The sequence below is a fragment of the Ictalurus furcatus genome, chromosome 13, assembly GCF_023375685.1.
Source record: "Ictalurus furcatus strain D&B chromosome 13, Billie_1.0, whole genome shotgun sequence".
Taxonomy (NCBI): Eukaryota; Metazoa; Chordata; class Actinopteri; order Siluriformes; family Ictaluridae; genus Ictalurus; species Ictalurus furcatus.
This window is the reverse complement of record NC_071267.1, coordinates 11,294,381-11,317,067: the sequence shown is the minus strand read 5'-3', so window position 1 is coordinate 11,317,067 and position 22,687 is coordinate 11,294,381. Positions and strand designations below refer to the sequence as shown.

General features: G+C 42.7%; 1 protein-coding gene across 1 annotated transcript; it reads left to right on the top strand.

Annotated features, from left to right (window-relative positions):
• The first annotated feature begins 18,517 nt into the window (after positions 1 to 18,517).
• On the top strand, positions 18,518 to 20,705 carry LOC128617251 (interferon-induced protein with tetratricopeptide repeats 1B-like). Its single transcript, XM_053640316.1, has one exon. The coding sequence runs from the start codon at positions 18,949 to 18,951 to the stop codon at positions 20,428 to 20,430; it is 1,482 nt and encodes a 493-aa protein (XP_053496291.1). The 5' UTR covers positions 18,518 to 18,948; the 3' UTR covers positions 20,431 to 20,705.
• The last annotated feature ends 1,982 nt before the right edge of the window (positions 20,706 to 22,687 follow it).

Below are 22,687 nucleotides of genomic sequence, written 5' to 3'. Positions count from 1 at the left end.
TAATTAAATACCCTATATCCCTGTTGCTATAGTCTCTCTGTCTGTTTTCAAGTTGCTATACACGGTATGAGAGGTAAACATGGTCATATTTTTTTTTATTATCAGAAAAAGGGTACTAAATTGTACCTTCCCTTGTTATTGGGGTGGTAACCTCAAGGCTACGTTATTTGGACCATTAGTATGTATCTTTTACCTAGAAAAGTGCATGCAATGTAACTTTCTTTCCTTAACAGCTAATTAAAGCAACAACACTGATCGGGAAAGGTGCAGTCTCGTACCATCTTTTTCTGTGAGTGTATGGGTAAGAGGATAGAAAAGGTTAAGCCTATGAACAGGTGGTAAGTAGTTCTTTGTTGACTTAGTCTGAGTCTGGAGAAAAGCCACATGAGTCAATATCCAAACAATCAATTTGTGGCAGGGTAAGTGATTTGGCTATCCTATTGGTTCTGCTTGGGATATGGTTTCGGCAGACCAATAGGGTGAGAGCTACCCGATTATTTAAGGAACCTTATTTTGGTAAGCAGATAGGTGTCTTGGTGATTCCGAGTCCCTCGCGCTCCTGGCACGTCCGGCCCCCACGTCCGGTCCGGCTTTGTCACGGTGTAATGAAGTGAACACCTCAAGGCTAATTTGTTTGTTTTTATAGTCTTAGAGCGGTGCTGGTGGCACGTGCATTGTGGCGAATTGGCGCTGGAGATCACGTAAAGAAACATTTAGCCGGTGGCTGAATATGTGTATGTATGTCGAGCGACGGTACCTGTGAGTAATCGTACAACTTCGCGTCTGGTGTTTGTTCAATCTAATGGTATGTGCACCTCTCCCTTTTTCACATTGGGACTTGGTAGATTTAGGTTGACACTCTGACCTTTGTGTTAAGGTGAGAGTGGGGAGTTGAGCTAAGTCTTTAAGACAAACCCCTAGCCAAAGACGCTACATGTGACGCCGTTGCTGTTTTGCTTTTAATTGCTGTTTTGCTTGTTTGCTTCAACAATTGTTTTGCTTTTACTTGTTCTGTTTCACTCGATTGTTTTGCTTTATGTACTGTTCTGCCTCATGGTCTTATGTATTGTTTTGCTTTACTTTAGTTTTGGATGTATGTCTGGTTTGTTTTGTAACCACATGTAGTAAGAGAGTGAGTAGTGTGAGTGGTAAAATTAGTGTTCTTAGCCTCAAACCTGTTTCAGGTTTGTTATTTCACATAACCACTTTACTCCTGAGAGGGTGTATGTTGAGCCTTACTGTCTCCATCCTATAGTGGCTATACTTCTCATTTGTACTGTTTACTATAATTCTGGTTCTGCTTAGGTGCTGTGAACTGCCTCTATTTCGTGTGGTGGTGTCAGTGGGCCTGGGTGTTAGTCACCACATCAGTGTCTGTAATGTTTTTCTTTGTTTGTTGTTTTAGTGTTTTGTGTAATTTTATGTTAATCTTTTTTCTCCAGGAGCCAGTGAGTCTTGGTGGGACAGGGGAGGCTAGCTGCATTTATTTGGTGATATGCTTCACTGCGTGTTCAGTGTGCCAACACAACAACTTTCTTATGGTGTAGATAGTGTTTGATGATTTTGGTGTGACTTGCAGTGGGGTGACCTTCCAAGCTGTAGCTGGCCTGCCTTGTCCCTGCCAAGCCTGGGCTTGGAGAGGTGATTAGTTTTAAAATACTTACTGTGCTTCAGGGGAAAGCGATTTTATATTTTCATGTCAAGTTTTAAATGATTAAGTGTCATAATAAAATATAATTTTTATATTCGTACTCATGTCTCGCTCATGTTCCTTGCCCCGATTGGTATAACTTCTGTGTGCTTTTATTTGGGAGTATATCCCTGGTTCTCCCCTAGGGTGGTGTAGTTGGATTTACTGAATTTGGTGGGATAAACGTCTCCCTCCACTTAGGAAATGCCACAAATTTACAGTCTGAAAGACAACAAAAGAAAGAGCTACACTGAAGAAAGGGAATATGTTGACAGTCAGATTTAAAAGAATCTATAGTTAAAAATGGTTACCTCACTCTTATGGAGTAGATTCTATACAGTAGATTTGTTTTTACAGTGAAGACAATACAAAATCTACACTAAAATAAACACTGTTTTTTACATTTATGGTGCTGTTTTCCACAATGTATTGACACTGTCTGCTCACAGCCTCACAATCCTTTCAGATCAGAGTTGTCACGAAATATTTAATGAATGGCTCAGATTACTTGATTTACAAACATTAAATTAACATTCTTAAGAGTTTAAGAATGTTCTTATGAAGATAATGAAGTCTTTAGTATTACAAATGCCATTTTTTTCTGAGAATGTGCATCTGTCTAGTTTAATTCATGTATCTGAATGTTTTTTTTTTCTCTAGCAGTTTAACTCGAGACACAATTTATTAGATCATGAATATATATATATATATATATAAAAAAGGCAGGAAGCCAACATATAAAAGATGATGAAATTAAGCAAGTTCGAGAGCAGTGTATTTACCAATTGGACCAAACTTAAACCTAGGTTCATCATGGCTATGAATGAACTGGCCCTCCAGTATGGGGAGAACTGGGATATGCTGAGAGCAGAAGAAATGTTCCAGAATACATTTCAGGTAGCTAGAGAAAATGTTAATTACCAGGTCGTTCATCACTATTATGCAGACTTCCAGCAGTACTTTATGAAATGTGAGCCTGCTGCCATCTAACACTACACTGAATGTCTTAAGATAAATCCAAATACATATCATGGGAAGAAAAGTGCTGAAAGACTGCAAAGATTAATTGCAGAGAGAAAAATTGAGAACAACCCAAGGAATGGACAGGTCTTTGGAATACTTGGAATCATTCATAAGGAGAAAAACAAGCCATAGAGTGCTTTGAGCAAGCGCTGAGCTTTGTAGACAACGAGGATTACCTCACAGGTCTTTGTGAACTTAGGCTTTCATTGGAGTAATATTACCAATATACAATATGATCCACAGCCAATTATTTACACATTCATGAGATTTAATGGTAACAGTGTAATATCTGTAATAATATATGTACTGTGTGTCACGTATCAAGAAACTCTGGACTCCACTTCCCATCAGCCACTGCACTGCTCTAGTTGTCACATGACCACCTGCACCTGATTCACGTTTTGGTTAATGAGCACTCATGTGTATATATAGTCCTGGTCTGCACTATGTGTTGGTCTTTCGTTGTCTTAGACTCCTGTGTTCCATGTTTCCTGATCTTGTTAGTCTATGTTTAGTTTTGCCACAGTATTCTACCAAGTAGTGTCTAAGACTCACGTTGTTTATGTCTCGGTGTTTGTTTCTTGCCACAGTGTGTTTCCAAGTTGTCATAGTGTATTAGTTTCTTAGTACGTTTCCTTCAATAAATGTCATTATCTGCACCTGCTTCTGGCTCGACCACAACTCGTGACAGAACGAAAGACCCACAATCAGAAGCAGCAGATCGCCAGGATGGATAACTGGGGCGTCAGGATGCCACCGATGTTCGTGGAGTATTTTGCTACGTTACGCCAACAGGCGGAGGATTACCAAGCTGCGCTACGAAAGCAGCAGGTCGCCAGGAATTATCTGGGCTTCAACTTACCTCCTATGTTCACGGAGGACTACGGCATGTCACGCCAACAGGAGGAGGAGTCCGGGTACAAGGGGGAGTCTGTGGTCGGGGCTAGTACCATCTCCCACCCTCCCTCCCCTATTATGGATCTCGCTCAGCCATCATGCTCCGCTGAGGACGTCGCTCCGCTTTCATGCCCCGCCGAGGACGTCGCTCCGCTTTCATGCCCCGCCGAGGACGTCGCTCCGCTTTCATGCCCCGCCGAGGACGTCGCTCAGCCTCCCTGTTCGGCTGTGGACGTCGCTCTGCCTCCCTGCTCGGCTGAGGACGTCGCTCTGCCTTCCTGCTCGGCTGAGGTCGTCGCTCGGCCTTCCTGCTCGGCTGAGGTCGTCGCTCGGCCTTCCTGCTCGGCTGAGGTCGTCGCTCGGCCTTCCTGCTCGGCTGAGGTCGTCTCTCTGCCATCCTGCTTCACTGAGGATGTCACTCTGCCTCCATGTTCCGCTAAAGATGTCGCTCCTTTTCGTTGCTTCTCTCAGTATGTCGCTCCCCCTTCCTGCTCCACGGAGGACATAGTTCCCCCCTCATGCTCCGCGGAGAGCATCGTTCCTCCCTTGGGCCTCGCGGAGAACCTCGCTCCTCTTCCTGGCCTCGCGGAGAACCTCGCTCCTCTTCCTGGCCTCGCGGAGAACCTCGCTCCCCCCTTGAGTCTCATGGAGAACATCTCTCCCCTCTCCTGTCCCGTGGAGGACGTCGCCCTGCGTTCATGCTCTGCCGAGGACGTCGCCCCGCTTTCATGTTCAGCTGAGGAAGTATCTCAGCCTCCCTGTACCGTTGTGGAAGCCGCCCGGCCTCCTGGTTTTGCTGGGGACATGTTTTCCAGGGGGCCAGGACCACCCGATGGAGGACGTATAATTTTGGGCGCTCCGGGAGTAGCGCCCTTGGGGGAGGGTTCTGTCACGTATCAAGAAACTCTGGACTCCACTTCCCATCAGCCACTGCACTGCTCTAGTTGTCACATGACCACCTGCACCTGATTCACGTTTTGGTTAATGAGCACTCATGTGTATATATAGTCCTGGTCTGCACTATGTGTTGGTCTTTCGTTGTCTTAGACTCCTGTGTTCCATGTTTCCTGATCTTGTTAGTCTATGTTTAGTTTTGCCACAGTATTCTACCAAGTAGTGTCTAAGACTCACGTTGTTTATGTCTCGGTGTTTGTTTCTTGCCACAGTGTGTTTCCAAGTTGTCATAGTGTATTCGTTTCTTAGTACGTTTCCTTCAATAAATGTCATTATCTGCACCTGCTTCTGGCTCAACCTCGAATTGTGACACTGTGGATAAGACACTAAGATTAATCTTGTAATAGTTTGAATTTTACATCTTTAGTTCCATATGATATGTGTTTGGTTGCTTGGCTCACTATTAGTGTTTTATTATACTAAGATCTGTTTGAAAAGCACTTTATTCTAACTAAAATTAAAACTGTTTTAAATGAAAAATGAGTGTGTTCATATTTTCCTGTGGAAAGAAAACAGTATACACTAGATAACTTTAGATACACTTGGTAATTAAATGTGCATATACAGCGGCTCTCAAAGGATTTGTAGCAAGGGCCCCATTTCATTCTAAAATAAATTCCCCTGGCCGGTTCAGTACAGTACAGACCTGTATAACTATAAGAGAGCAATAATTTTCATCTTTTGGCTGCTCCTGTTCGGGGTGGCCACAACGAATCACCCATCTGCATATTTTGATTCTGGCCTAAAATTTTACGCCATATGCCCTACCTGATGTAACCTCCCCATTTTGCAGGATTGGGATTGGCACTGAGAGTGCACTGGCTTGGGTAAGCATCCAGTGGCTGAGGTTGGTTCCCTGACTGCAAATTGGACCCAGGCTGTGGTGGGGGGGTGCCACATGATAGCTACTAGTTTACCAGGGAATCTTAAGAATGCTATAATAAATCTGATAATAAAAAATCCAAAGACCCCCTGGATATGCTTCACAGATCCCTGGGGGTCCCTGGATCCAACTTTGAGAAGCACCGATCTTATAAACTCAGCTGTTTACCAAGTTCACCAAGTTACACATAGTCACACACTGCACTCATAGAGCTTAATACAGGACACTTATACAATATGTTTGGGAATGATGAATGTGTTGAGAGAGGATATACTGGATATCCTCTCTCAACACATTCTTCACTCCCAAAGACATTGTATATGTATTGTCTATGATCCGTGCTATAAGATTTGCTCATATTTACCAAGGGTGCCAATATTAGTGATAATAATAATGATAATGTTAATGAGTCTTTATGGATCACGTATACATTACAGCACAGTGAAATTCTTTTCTTCGCATATCCCAGCATGTCAGGAAGTTGGGTTCAGAGCGCAGGGTCAGCCATGATACAGCGCCCCTGGAGCAGAGAGGGTTAAGGGCCTTGCTCAATTGCTGAACCGTGGCAGCTTGGCAGTGCTGGTGCTTAAACCCCCGACCTTCCGATCAGTAACCCAGAGCCTTAAATGCCAAGCCACCACTGCCCACTGCCATTGTCCACTGCCAGTGGAGGGCACTGTAAATACAGTGAAATGATCAGGACTCTTTATCTGTGTTTATGTAACAAACATGGTGATGCCAAAATGAGCATTAAAATCAGATGATATTGGAGACAGAAATGAATACGACTAAGAAAAGCAGCAGGGTTCTTAAAACAACACTAACTATTGTCAAGAGAAGTATTCGGAGGCACTGGAAATCACAAAAAACTATCAATCTCACTCACTAGAAAAAAGTAATAATTGACTATAAGTCAATGGAAAAATGATCTGTCTCAATCTAAAACAAAACTGCCAAACTGGATTCAATCTGGACATCACCTACTTACATCAGTGACCCCTTAGCAATATACTATAATATACCGTAAACACAAGAACAACCAGTCAAAGCAAGCTGGACTCCTACAGCTGTACACATCTGTAAACCTTCATTAAAACATATCTATATTACACACACACACACACACACACACACACAAAGAGATTATCATTACAGCATTTGATCCAGAGTGACTTACACTTATCTCATTTATACAACTGAGCAGTCGAGAGTTAAGGGCCTTGCTCAAGGGCCCAACAGTGCTGGGATTTCAACTGACAACCTTCTGATCAAAAGTCTAATTGTCACAGCTCAGTCAGATCAGAACTCAAATTCCCAAGATGCAACACTCACTTTTCATGCACACATGCGCTCACCATCCCCGGAGTTCTGATCAGACACACTTGGCACCAATCTCACACACACACTCTCACCGCTAATACTTAGGGAAGTCATTCACCCACAATCGATGCGAAGTATACGCTCAGTTAACCCATTTCTCTGCGTTACCAAGCCGTTCTAGTTAGTTTGTCTTCGTTTGATCCTCGACCCTTGTTTCCGGTTTCGACTACGCTCTCTGCCTGACCCCGTTTGTGTTGTTCGTCTGATCGCTTGACCTTTGCCTGTCTTACAACTACGTTTCTTGTACTTCCCGATACCACGCTCTACACCTGCCGCCCGCTCCTGCTTCCGTGCCGATTCGATGTTCGTGACGGAATTCAATGGAAGCAGCGGGAGATCCCCGTTGGCCGCAAGCCATCGAGGGACATGGCCGGATGATTAGTGACCATGATCACCGTCTCGCAAACCTGACTGAGCAGGTAGCTCGGCTAAACCAAGCCGCGCAGCTTTCTACGGCACCAACCACACGCTTACCTCCCACTCCAGCGCCGGAGAAGTACGACGGAGATCCGGCACGCTGCCGAGGTTTTTTACTCCAGTGCTCCCTGTTTTTTTCCACGTACCCAGACATGACGGAGAATCGGAAGATAATCCACTTCATGGAACTCTTAACCGGGAGAGCTCTCCTGTGGGCCACCGCGGAATGGGAACAGGAAGGGAACGTCATCAGCATGTATGATCAGCTAACATCACGTTTCCGCACTGTATTCGATCATTCTCCAGACAACCGGGAAACTGGGGAGGAATTATTATCCTTGATGCAGGGATCACGTTGTGTGGCAGATTACGCTCTTGAATTTCGTACTGTGGCCGCTAGGAGCGGATGGAATCAACCCACTCTAAAGACTATGTTTCGCCAGGGATTAAATGCCGATATCGTAACAGAGCTGGCGTGCCGCGATGATCAGCTGACTCTCGATTCACTCATCAACGTAGCTATACGCCTGGATCGTTTACTACGGAGCCGCCGCTCCATATGCAGCGAGGCGGAAGCACCAGCATCTGAGAGCCCTAGTGAACCCATGCAGCTGGGACAGACTCGGGTGAGCATGCAGGAGAGAGAACAACAGCGCCGTGAACATTGTTGTTTCTACTGCGGCGAGAAGGGCCACTTCGTGCAACAATGCCCTCTCAAACAGTGCTCTACCCGAGGGGAAACCAAACCTGCCAAACAACCTCAGCCAGGGGTGAGTTTAGAACCCATTGCCCAGTACTCAGTTCAGTCTGTGTTCGTATTACCAGTTATATTAGAATACTCAAGCGTTTACTGTGTTTTGGAGGCGCTGATCGATTCTGGAGCGGCGGGGAACTTCATTGACCAAGAGACCGTACTCCAATATAACATCCCCGTTCGTCCTCTCAGCACCCCCCGCCATGTCCAAGCCATAGATGGAGCCTCCATTGGAGATGGTTTAATCACCCACTGCACCGAACCCATTAACCTCCGCACCAGCGCCCTTCATCAGGAGAAAATTACGTTCCATGTCATTGTGACGGCACGGCATCCAGTGGTTCTTGGTCTTCCTTGGCTCGAACATCACAACCCACAAATTTCATGGAATCAAAGGGAGATCACTCGCTGGTCAGCTCACTGCATCAATCACTGTCTCCAAGTCCCTGTGATCTCCTTAGCATCCACATCCGTTGAGAGCCCTGACAAGGCGGACAACGTTCTGATCCCCAGTGTTTACCACGACCTCATTGAAGTATACAGTAAGAAGAAGGTTAGTGGACTACCTCCTCATCGAGATTACGACTGCGCAGTCGATTTGCACTACACCAGTAGTACCAGGCACTACACCACCACGAGGGAGAGTCTATCCGTTAACGGTAAGTGAACAAAAAGCCATGGAAGAGTACATTCAGGAAGCGTTGCACCAAGGTTATATACGACCATCTACTTCTCCAGCATCCGCAGGGTTTTTCTTCGTAGAGAAGAAGGGTGGAGGTTTACGACCATGTATCGACTACCGAGGACTAAACCGGTGTTGCGTCATGTACCGTTACCCACTACCTCTAGTACCAGCTGCTCTGGAACAATTGCGCACCGCCACCATCTTCACGAAGCTGGACTTACGCAGTGCATACAACCTGGTGCGGATTCAAGAAGGAGATGAATGGAAGACTGGGTTCATCACAACTTCAGGTCACTATGAGTATCAGGTCATGCCGTATGGGCTTTCTAACGCTCCCTCGGTCTTCCAATGTCTAATCAATGACGTGTTACGTGACATGCTGGGACGCCATGTGATCGCCTATATAGACGACACTCTAATATATTCTGACTCCCGGGAGGAACATGTTCACCACGTCTGCCAAGTTCTACAATGACTGCTCCGTCATCAGTTATATGTCAAAGCTGAGAAATGCGAATTTCATAAAACCACCATTGCGTTTCTGGGATATGTCATCAGCCCCGAGGGGATCTCCATGGACTAAGAAAAGGTCCAGGCAGTAGTAAACTGGCCCCCACCCATGACGATCAAGGAACTACAGAGGTTTCTGGGGTTCACGAACTTCTACCGAAGGTTTATTAGAAATTTCAGTGCCATCGCCAACCCCTTCACGTCCCTGCTAAAGGGGAAACCCAAACGTCTATCATGGAACCCAACCGCCCAAACCGCCTTCGACAAGCTCAAGAAAGCCTTCACTACTGCACCCATCATCAAACATCCGGACCCATCCAGACCGTTTATAGTGGAGGTGGACGCATCATAAACCGGGGTAGGAGCCATTTTATCCCAGCGATTCGGAGAGAAGCCAAAGCTCCATCCGGTGGCGTTCTTCTCGCGAAAGCTTTCCCCCGCTGAGAGAAACTACGATGTGGGAAATTGTGAACTCTGCAATTAAGTTAGCGCTGGAGGAGTGGAGACACTGGTTAGAGGGGGCTACACATCCCTTTGTCATCTTCACAGACCATAAGAACCTGGAGTACCTTCACACTGCAAAGCGACTCACACCCCGCCAGGCCCGATGGGCCCTGTTCTTCACCAGGTTTCACTTCACGTTATCCTACAGACCAGGGTCCAAGAACATAAAAGCTGATGCCCTGTCTCGTCTCGACCACACAGAACGTGTCAACGAGCATGAAGAGTATATCATCCATCCTTCATGTATTATCAATGCGCTAGAGTGGGATCTGGACCAGGAGCTAGAGCAGATTCCCCAGTCACAAGTACCCGTAAAGTATCCCCCGAACAAACTATTTGTACCCGAAGAGTACCGCCAAGAACTCATCATCTGGGCACACACGGTACTCGGTACAGGGCATCCAGGGGCACAGCGCACACACCATCTCCTAAAAGAGAAGTACTGGTGGTCCAATATGGAGAGAGATATACACAAGGTGGTGACATCCTGTTCATCTTGCGCACAGAATAAGGTCCTTCGGACCCTCCCAGCTGGGAGGCTCAAGCCTTTACCCATACCCGAACGCCCATGGTCACACATATCTGTAGTCTTCGTAACGGATTTGCCAAAATCCCAAGGAAATACCACAGTTCTAGTCACAGTGGACTGGTTTTCCAAGTCCGTACGTTTTATTCCATTACCTGCTCTCCCCACTGCCTTCGTGACAGCTGAACTTCTATTCCAGCATGTTTTTAGATATTTCGGCATTCCGGAGGAGATTGTCAGTGACAGGGGCTCGCAGTTTACTTCCAGAGTGTGGTCCAGCTTCATGACTAAGATGGGAGTAACAGTGAATCTCACCTCCGGATATCACCCACAAGCCAATGGACAAGTTGAACGAATCAATCAGGAACTAGGGCGATTCCTCCGTACTTTCTGTGCCAATAACCCAGAGGATTGGAGCAAGTTTTTGCCATGGGCCGAGTACGCCCAGAACTCACTACGTCATTCGGCTACCAATCTTACTCCTTTCCAGTGCGTACTAGGTTACCAACCCCCACTGTTCCCGTGGAACGCGACCCCCACCGCAGCTCCTGCCGTTGACCAATGGTTTGAATGTAGCGAGCGTGTCTGGGCTGACACCCACCGATGCCTGAAGGAGACCACAGACACATACAAGCACAAAGCAGATCGCCACCGCAAAGAACACCCTAATTACCAACCAGGCGATTGGGTGTGGTTGTCCACAAGGGACTTAAGACAAGCTCATAGCTGTAAAAAACTAACGCCAAGATACACTGGACCATTCAAGATCCTCAAGCGAGTCAATGAAGTCACTTACCGTCTGGAACTGCCACGACACAGCCGCATCTCCCCCTCATTCCACATATCACGTCTGAAACCTGTTATCAACGGTCCATTAGCCACCAAAGTACTATCTGAAACTCCTCCGACCCCTCTGGAAATTGATGGACAACTGGCTTACCTTGTCAAGAACATCCTCAAATCTAGACACAGGAGAGGCAAGCTGGAGTATTTGGTCGAGTGGGAGGGTTATGCACCTGAGGAACAATGCTGGGTTCCCAAGCAGGATATACTGGATCCACAGCTTACTAAAGACTTTCATGCAACTTATCCTGAACACCCTGGTCAGGAAAGAACTCGGCTCCCAGAGTGAGCCCTTTGGGGGGGGGGGGGGGGGTCTGTCACAGCTCAGTCAGATCAGAACTCAAATTCCCAAGATGCAACACTCACTTCTCATGCACGCATGCGCTCACCATCCCCGGAGTTCTGATCAGACACACCTGGCACCAATCTCACACACACACTCTCACCGCTAGTACTTAGGGAAGTCATTCACCCACAATCGATGCGAAGTATACGCTCAGTTAACCCATTTCTCTGCGTTACCAAGCCGTTCTACTTAGTTTGTCTTCGTTTGATCCTCGACCCTTGTTTCCGGTTTCGACTACGCTCTCTGCCTGACCCCGTTTGTGTTGTTCGTCCGATCGCTTGACCTTTGCCTGTCTTACGACTACGTTTCTTGTACTTCCCGATACCACGCTCTACACCTGCCACCCGTTCCTGCTTCCATGCCGATTCGAGGTTCGTGACACTAATGTCTTAACTGCTGGTAAACCGGTGGTTTTTACATTTGTATTAGTTTGTATTCCCCCATTCTTTACAGCACCTTAGTAATAAAAGCATCCAATAACTCTACCAAAGATTAAACTACTTCCAGTAGTGTCAGTGTTTATTTTTTGTCACATCAGAGATTTCAGTTAAGTGTGAAATGCAGTTTTATGCAAGGAATTTTAATCAGAACATACGAATATACCGAAAATATTTTTCTGAAATTAAGACACGCTGAACTAAGCGCTGTCTTAGTCAGATACAAAAGCCTCATTTGGCAATGTTGGGATTGAAACACACACCGTTTGAGATAATATGAGGCTTAAAGGCTAATATAATATGACAGCTGTACATGGAGACCTGGAGTGACTATAAGGAAAGTGAATGGGAGCACAGTGGGTGCTGTGGGAGGAGAAAATGAAAACTAAATGAAGGTTGCTTCTGCATTTGATTGTGCAAGAAATATTAATACATGATGCTGTTTTCTTAATTACGTTTTTTTAAAAATGAGTCTGACTTGATATTTGAGGCTCAGTTACTTCATTTACATCATTTACTATTTCAATCCAGGCGATTACATTCTTATTTTCTTACTTATTATTACTATGATTATGATTATTACTATTATTATTACTATTATTACTTCTATTATGACTCCACATGCCGAAGTGTCCTTGGGCAAGACATCGAACCCCAAGTTGCTCCCGATGGCAAGTTAGCACCTTGCATGGCAGCTCTGCTTCCATTGGTGTGTGACTGTGTGTGTGAATGGGTGAATGAGACACAGTGTAAAGTGCTGTGGATAAAAGCGCTATAAGTGCAGAACATTTACCATTACACATTCTTATTTTCTTATTTATTATTACACACGTATTTCTCCTTAATTATTATTAGATTCTTATTTGCTGATGATGTCATCCAAATGAGGCTGCATTTGAAAAGTAAATAGTTTCGGTTTCCATTGCTGAACCTATAGTTGGATACTGTAATAAAGTTGGTTTGACTTTGGACGTTCGTTATTCGCAGATGTGCAGAAATTAAGGGACCATCTCTAAAGTTACATACGACATAGTTATTCATGTTTCTAGCTTCAATAGCATTTGAAGGGAATGACTTACAGTCATATAACCAACTGTAAAGTGTTCATCTAGGTGTCAGGTACCTTTTAGATTTTTGATATTTATCAAAATAAACTATTAAATCATATATAAATACTGTCATGTATTTTATTACTGAATGGGCCCATACACAAAATATACCATTTTTTAAAGCTCAATAGCATTTGAAGGGAATGATGTACAGTCACAATACCAACTGTAATGTATTCATCTAGGTGTCAAGTATGAGGCACAACTTTTAGATTTTTCATATTGATCAAAATAAACTGTTAAATCATATTTAAACACTTTGCTACAATGTAATGTAGTGAGTAACAGCTTGTGTAACAGTGTAAATTTGCTGTCCCCTCAAAATAACTCAACACACAGCCATTAATGTCTAAACCGCTGGCAACAAAAGTGAGTACACTCCTACAGTGAGGGGAAAAAAGTATTTGATCCCCTGCTGATTTTGTACGCTTGCCCACTGACAAAGAAATGATCAGTCTATAATTTTAATGGTAGATTTATTTGAACAGTGAGAGAAAGAATAACAACAAAAAAATCCAGAAAAACGCACATCAAAAATGTTATAAATTGATTTGCATTTTAATGAGGGAAACATGTATTTGACCCTTCTGCAAAACATGACTTAGTATTTGGTGGCAAAACCCTTGTTGGCAATCACAGAGATCAGACGTTTCTTGTAGTTGGCCACCAGGTTTGCACACATCTCAGGAGGGATTTTGTCCCACTCCTCTTTGCAGATCTTCTCCAAGTCATTAAGGTTTCGAGGCTGACGTTTGGCAACTCGAACCTTCAGCTCCCTCCACAGATTTTCTATGGGATTAAGGTCTGGAGACTGGCTAGGCCACTCCAGGACCTTAATGTGCTTCTTCTTGAGCCACTCCTTTGTTGCCTTGGCCGTGTGTTTTGGGTCATTGTCATGCTGGAATACCCATCCACGACCCATTTTCAATGCCCTGACTGAGGGAAGGAGGTTCTCACCCAAGATTTGATGGTACATGGCCCCGTCCATCGTCCCTTTGATGTGGTGAAGTTGTCCTGTCCCCTTAGCAGAAAAACACCCCCAAAGCATAATGTTTCCACCTCCATGTTTGACGGTGGGGATGGTGTTCTTGGGGTCATAGGCAGCATTCCTCCTCCTCCAAACATGGCGAGTTGAGTTGATGCCAAAGAGCTCCATTTTGGTCTCATCTGACCACAACACTTTCACCCAGTTGTCCTCTGAATCATTCAGATGTTCATTGGCAAACTTCAGACGGGCATGTATATGTGCTTTCTTGAGCAGGGGGACTTTGCGGGCACTGCAGGATTTCAGTCCTTCACGGCGTAGTGTGTTACCAATTGTTTTCTTTGTGACTATGGTCCCAGCTGCCTTGAGATCATTGACAAGATCCTCCCGTGTAGTTCTGGGCTGATTCCTCACTGTTCTCATGATCATTGCAACTCCATGAGGTGAGATCTTGCATGGCGCCCCAGGCCGAGGGAGATTGACAGGTCTTTTGTGTTTCTTCCATTTGCGAATAATTGCACCAACTGTTGTCACCTTCTCACCAAGCTACTTGGCAATGGTCTTGTAGCCCATTCCAGACTTGTGTAGGTCTACAATCTTGTCCCTGACGTCCTTGGAGAGCTCTTTGGTCTTGGCCATGGTGGAGAGTTTGGAATCTGATTGATTGATTGCTTCTGTGGACAGGTGTCTTTTATACAGGTAACAAGCTGAGATTAGGAGCACTGCCTTTAAGAGTGTGCTCCTAATCTCAGCTCGTTACCTGTATGAAAGACACCTGGGAGCCAGAAATCTTTCTGATTGAGAGGGGGTCAAATACTTATTTCCCTCATTAAAATGCAAATCAATTTATAACATTTTTGACATGCGTTTTTCTGGATTTTCTTGTTATTCTGTCTCTCACTGTTCAAATAAACCTACCATTAAAATTATAGACTGATCATTTCTTTGTCAGTGGGCAAACGTACAAAATCAGCAGGGGATCAAATACTTCTTTCCCTCACTGTAAGTGAAAATGTCCAAATTGGGCCCAAAGTGTCAATATTTTGTGTAGCCACCATTATTTTCCAGCACTGCCTTAACCCTCTTGGGCATGGAGTTCTCCAGAGCTTCACAGGTTGCCACTGGAGTCCTCTTCCACTCCTCCATGACGACATTACGGAGCTGGTGGATGTTAGAGACCTTGTGCTCCTCCACCTTCCGTTTGAGGATGCCCCACAGATGCTCAATAGGGTTTAGGTCTGGAGACATGTTTGGCCAGTCCATCACCTTCACCCTCAGCTTCTTTAGCAAGGCAGTGGTCATCTTGGAGGTGTGTTTGGGGTCATTATCATGCTGGAATACTGCATACTGATCATGCTCTGTTTCAGTATGTCACAGTACATGTTGGCATTCATGCTTCCCTCAATGAACTGTAGCTCCCAGTGCTGGCAGCACTCATGCAGCCCCAGACCATGACACTCCCACCACCATGCTTGACTGTAGGCAAGACACACTTGTCTTTGTACTCCTCACCTGGTTGCAGTCACACACGCTTGACACCATCTGAACCAAATAAGTTTATCTTGGTCTCATCAGACCACAGGACCTGGTTCCAGTAATCCATGTCCTTAGTCTGCTTGTCTTCAGCAAACTGTTTGTGGGCTTTCTTGTGCATCATCTTTAGAAGAGGCTTCCTTCTGGGATGACAGCCATGCAGACCAGTTTGATGCAGCGTGCAGCGTATGGTCTGAGCACTGACAGGCTGACCCCCACCCCTTCAACCTCTGCAGCAATGCTGGCAGCACTCATATGTCTATTTCCAAAAGACAACCTCTGGATATGACGCTGAGCACATGCACTCAACTTCTTTGGTCGACCATGGCGAGGCCTGTTCTGAGTGGAACCTGTCCTGTTATACCACTGTATGGTCTTGACCACCATGCTGCAACTCAGTGTCAGGGTCTTGGCAATCTTCTTATAGCCTAGGCCATCTTCATGTAGAGCAACAATTCTTTTTTTCAGATCCTCAGAGAGTTCTTTGCCATAAGGTGCCATGTTGAACTTCCAGTGACCAGTATGAGGGAGTGTGAGAGCGATGACACCAAATTTAACACACCTGCTCCCCATTCACCCCTGAGATCTTGTAACACTAACAAGTCACATGACACCAGGGAGGGAAAATGGCTAATTGGGCCCAATTTGGACATTTTCACTTAGGGGTGTACTCACTTTTGTTGCCAGCGGTTTAGACATTAATGGCTGTGTGGTGAGTTATTTTGAGAGGACAGCAAATTTACACTGTTACACAAGCTGTACACTCACTACTTTACATTGTAGCAAAGTGTCATTTCTTCAATGTTGTCACATGAAAGGTATAATCAAATATTTACAAAAGTGTAAGGGGTGTACTCACTTTTGTGAGATACTGTATACACATATATATATTATATTTTATATATATATATGTATATATATATATATATATATATATATATATATATATATATATATATAATATTTTATATATATATGATTTTATTAATAGGACATCTATTTTTTGAAGAAAAGCATTCAGTCCAGTACGGGTCATTTTGACCCCCTTTATGGATTCATGAAGGTTTTTTTGGTTCATGCATTGTAGGGTTAAATATCAAAAATCTAAAAGTTGTGCGTCATACCTGACACCTAGTCGAACACTTTACAGTTGGTTGTGTGACTGTACATCATTTCCTTCAAATGCTATTGAGCTTTAAATAATAGTATATTTTGTGTATGGGCAACTTCTGTAGTGAATTACATGGCAAAATTTACATATGATTTAATAGTTTATTTTGTTAAATATCAAAATCTAAGAGATGTGCCTCATAGCTGACACCTAGATGAACACTTTGCACTTGGTTATATGACTGTAAGTCATTCCCTTCAAATGCTATTGAAGTTAGAATTGTGTTTAACAGTGTCATATGTAACTTTAAAGACGGTCCCTTAATTTCCGCAAATCTGCGAATATCAAACGTCCAAAGTCAAACCAACTTTATTACAGTTGGGTGGGGAAGTTACCAGCTTATATCCGTGTCAGCGCAGTGTCTCCGATCTGTTTTCACATTGTGATATACACAGAGATTGACCACGATGAGGTAAGTGCTGTCTTTCCGAATACACTTAAAAAAGGGACTAAAACTAACTTTTCTTGGTCACTGGGGAGGGCACAAACAAACTGACAATCACACCGTTAGTAATGCGGGACTGAATGTAATTGTTAAATAGCCATCTAACAGGTGATAAAACAATGTATCACTACTGCTTAGATAAAAATGGAAAATACAAGTGGTAAAGCATGCAATAAGGTACCACGAATCAGCGAATTTGAGTTTAATGTGGGTTTATTATCAGTATTAAATTAATCAAGGTAATCACACAAAATTGTAATCACTCAAAAAACTATAATCACTCAAAAAACACTAATGTTGCCTAAATAATGGTCAGTAGCACTACTTGAAAATAAACGTTGCCTTTGCCTTTAATACACCTCAGACTACAAATATGGCCGCCACGGACTCCAACTCCCAATCCAGCACACAGACACGTTCACAATCTCCGGAGTACTAATTACACACACCTGGTACCATTACACACACACACACACCGCCCTTTATAAGGGGCTTTTCCTTCACAAAGTCTTTTTGTCTCTGTTGGTACCAAGTCAATGTTTATTACTTCTCTGGTTTCTGATTCTGTTTGTTCTCGACTCTGAATTTCTGCCTAACATATTCCAGTCTGCTTGTTTGTCGCCTGATTACTGTTTACGATCTTGCTCTACAATTCAAGTATGTGTTGCTGCAGCCCGGAGACCTCCAAGTGGGAGGTAATTGCCACCAAGTGGGCGGGGTTTCATGAATGGGTGGGATTTAGGCAAAAATCCAGAAGTGATGGCAAGTATGCGGAAATCCCCAAGAGTGCAAAGATGCACGGTGATAAATGATGACAAGAACACCGATTTAAAACTAAATATTAACACTTTCTTCTTCTGTCAATTGAGTGGGAAAGAGAGTCTTTGAGAATGGTCCAATCACACGAGGTCAATATATATATATATATATATATATATATATATATATATATATATATATATATATATATATATATATAAAATACTGATTCGCTAACAAAAGTGGTCGTGTCTGGTGTGCAATGAGCTGCGGCCAAAGGACAATCTGAAGCAAGCCAATTAGAGAGCAGCCTCAAGTCACCTGCTTTTCAAAAGTTTAAGTACCTACATACACACTCATTTGGTCGGTGCCCTGCAGACAGATATGAACAAAATAGCATCTATCCATCCATCTTTTATACTGCTTTATCCTTTTCAGGGTCACAGGGAAACCTGGAGCCTATCCCAGGGTGCATCGGGCACAAGTCAGGGCACACCCAGGACAGGGTGCCAATCCATTGCAGGGCACACAATCACATACACATTCACACACTACGGACACTTTGGACATGCCAATCAGCCTACCATGCATGTCTTTGGACTGGGGGAGGAAACCCCCGCAGCACGGGGAAAACATGCAAACTCCGCACACACAGGGCCACGGTGGGAATTGAACCCCAACTCGGGAGGTGTGAGGCGAACGTGCTAAGCACTAACCACTGTGTGCCCTGAACAAAATGCAATTTAGATAAAAAATAAATAAATGCTAACATGACTAAAAGGCAAGTAGTACAACTAAGTTTTATTTCATAATTATTTAGCAATATATATTTAACTCATGTTTAACATGTTTAAGTAGCATTCTTCTGTTGATAACTTAGAAGGGGCGGTGCCCCAGCGCCCCCTATTGACCAGCCGCCACTGCACATAAGGGTACATTTTTGTACAAACTTCAGTCTGTATCCATTACATAATGTGAAGTAACGTTATAAAATAATTTAAGATATATAATTTGACCTTAAGGTCCACTTTTGTTTTTATGTGTTTTTAAATGTATTTTAACTATATAAAAGATTCAATACACTATTTTCTGAGAATATGTATCTATTTTTTTTACTTTTAGTCCATTTCATTCAAGCATCTGACTCAGTTATTTCTTTCTCTACCAGTTCAACACAAGACACAATTTTAAAAACCAGACTTATTCAGCTGGAATGCCATTTTACCTGGGCTCTGAATAAAAATGATACAGATCTCACCGATCTTCTGAACAGGCTCGAAGAACAGCTTAACCTGGATCTTGGAAGGGAGGAAGGAGTTGCACGCACACACAGCTGTATGGGATTTGTGAAGTTTCTACTAGGCTCCACTACTGAAGCTCTCAGCAACTTAGAGAGATCTGTAGAGCTCACAAAGTCTCATGGAAATGACTGTGACAAGCTGCTTGTTATTGCCTATGGAGACCTTGCATGGTTATACTATCATATGGGTAATTTTGCAGAATGTGAAAGCTACCTGAATAAACTGAGTGAAATTAAAGAGAAATATCCATCTGTCCCATACGCCGAGGTGCTTGGAGAAAAAGGATGGACCTTCCTCAAGTTTTCTTGGAAATATAATGAAAGGGCTAAAGAGTGCTTCAGGAAGGCCCTGGAGCTGGACCCAGAGGAGGGTGAATGGAATGCCGGCCTTGCCATTGCTCTGTATCGGGCAGAGGATATGCTCGGAGATCCAGTGGTAATTGATCAACTTAGACGGGCCATAGCCACTAACCCAGATGATGATGTTCTTAAAGTTCTGCTTGGTTTGAGATTGGCTGCTCACAAGAAGTATAGCGAGGCAGAGAGCCTAGTGGAGCAAGCCTTAGAGAGGTCTCCAGAACACCCCCATGTGATGCGATATGTTGGGAAGTATTTCCGGAATGAAGGATCTGTGGACTGGTCTATTGCCCTTCTAAAGAGAGCGTTAGAGAAAGTGTCCAACGCAGCCTTTATACACCATCAGCTGGGGCTCTGCTATAAGAAAAAGATTGTGAATCTGATGCAAGCAGGAAGCCACCACACAAAAGGTGATGAAATTAAGCGAGCTCGAGAGCAGTGTATTTGCCATTTACAGATGGCAACTGAACTGAAGACCAGCTTCATCATTGCTATGAATGAACTGGCCCTCCAGTATGGGGCGAACCGGGATAAGCTGAAAGCAGAAGAAATGTTCCAGAAAACATTTCAGGCTGCTAGAGAAAAAAACGATAACATACAGTCTGTTCATCACTATTATGCAGAATTCCAGCAGTACTTTATGAAATGTGAGCCTGCTGCCATCAAACATTACACTGAAAGTCTGAAGATAAATCCAAATGCATATAATGGGAAGAAAAGTGCTAAAAATCTGCAAAAGATTGCAGAGAGAAGAATTGAGAACAACCCAAGGGATGGAGAGGCCTTTGGAATACTTGGAATCATTCATAAGGGAAAAGGAGAAAAACAACAAGCCATAGAGTGCTTTGAGCAAGCGCTGAGCTTTGTAGACAACGAGGATTACTTCAAAGATCTTTGTGAACTTAGGCTTTCATTACAGTAATATTACCAATATACAATATGATCCACAGCCAATGATTTAAACATATTCATGAAATTTAATGGCAACCAGTGTAGTATCTTGTAATAATATATGTACTGTGAATTTAAGATAATTTGTTCATTATTATATTTGATCATAATTATATGTAGTAATGGAATACGATGGCTGCTTTACTCACTATTAATGTTTTACTACTAATGTCTGCCCTGCATTTCAATTCTGAAAACCAATTTCTTGTAACTGTAATTAAAGCACTTTCAACTATTTTAATATGATATTTTCTGTGGAGTGAATACAGCTGGATAAAACTCAATAAAATGTTAGATACTCCTGGTAATGAAATATGGATGTCTAGTAAACACAGCTGTTTGCCAAATTGTACATGGTCACACACTGCTGATGGCTTAATACAAGACACTTGTACAATGCATTTGGGAATGACAAATGTGTTGAGTGTGGATATATACACAGACATGATTACTGTGGAAATTAAAGTGAGCAGGACACTTTATCTGTGCTTAGGTAATAAAACACGATAAAGGGAACAAAATCAGAAGATTTTGGAGACACATCAGAAATTAATATCACTAAGTAAAGCAGCAGAGTTCTTCTTACAATACTAAATATATTCTAAGAAACTGGAAATTAAAAGCAAAACCATTGACCTAGATTCTCTCTGGATAGCATTTATAATCTACATACACTCAAAAAAAATTATTCAGGCCCTTCATAGACATGACAGATTTAAAATTTGTTCACTTTCTTTAAAAATATCTAATTAGGAGAAATACGTATGTATATTTAACTAGTCCAACATAAAATGTATAAATAGTGTCATCTATGATATTTATTTCAATTTGATTAACACAAATTAGTTTCATTTGGGGAGTGCCATTTGCTCATGCAACTTGCTCATACTGTGTGACCGCCATTTTCTTATGCTGGCTCTGCAAGGACCAATGCGGCTGATAAGCCTTCTTTTGGATATTCACTGTTGGTAAGTATTGGTTTTTCATAGTTAAGAATTGACCTCGCTGTCAAAGAATGTATATATTATAATGTTGAGTGTAATATGCAACAGCATTGAAATAGTTAAGCGAGGTGAATTGTTCCAAGCGTCCCTTTGCTTAAATTCAGACTCACACAATGTGCAAATTAGCATTGTCAGTGAATACTCAATTTAACTTCTAAAGTTTGCTAGCCCAGGGAACAAATGTCAGTAATACAAATTGATTTCTAGCTAGCACGATGTCCGAGTCTAAAGAAATATGCCTTGTGTTTTGTCCCAGCACTTTTTTCCAACTTGCAAAACTTGCTAGCTAGACAGCCACTTGCCTGACCCAACATATTAAGATTTAACACATTAGTTGTTAAAATGATTGATCTGTGTCTTCTGTGAAATTTTGTGTAATAAATTTTTCATTTATTTTTCTATATGTATTATGGGAGGTATATGTAATATGTATTATTATGTTGCGCTCTTCCCTAAATGCATGCATAGTAATGCACAAAAACATACTGGTGCTCAATGTTAGTAATATATCTGCAGTTGTGCTTGTGCCCAGTGTGGGACTTTTTACCGTATAGTACACCAGTTAACCTACATTTGAGTCAAATTTCAGTTATGAAGGCTGAAATTCTACAGAATAGCATGATAAACAAGATCTAAATGTCGTTTATTTTAATGATCATCACCATGCACAGGCACAATAAAGTAGTTAATCTCTTATTTTGTTTAAAAAATGCATTCAAAAACAGTTGGACAGAACAAAAATATATTAAAAACAGATAAATACACATAAAAGGCAAAAAAAAAAAAAATGTTGTAATTGTCTGTATTCCAATCCCCTTTTTAATATTGATTAGACAATGGTACCAAATGAGCCATTTAAACTCATCTGAAATCAGTTTAATTACTTGCGAGAAGTGTAAAATGTGTCATATTCAGTGAATATAGAGTTGGGGAAAATAGATCCATGTAAGCAAAAAAAAAACATTTGTTTTCATATGAGTATTCAAATGCACTTTAGAGGAGGTCTATGAACTTTCAAGTACTTGTGCCCAATCCTAATATAAATCATCTCTTTCACAGTTTGATGAACATCACCAAGTGAATGTGGCAACCTCCTGGTAATAGTAAGTCATATTTGGTCAGATAATCTGATTTACTTATGTCATTTGTTAAATATGGTATCTAATAATACTTTTTTTATTCTTCTTTTTAGGAGTGTGAATGTGGCAGTGTAAAGAATGCAAA

Excerpts from the sequence above, each read along its gene's own strand:
- LOC128617251 (XM_053640316.1), top strand. The coding sequence starts at position 18,949 with ATGTATCTATTTTTTTTACTTTTAGTCCATTTCATTCAAGCATCTGAC.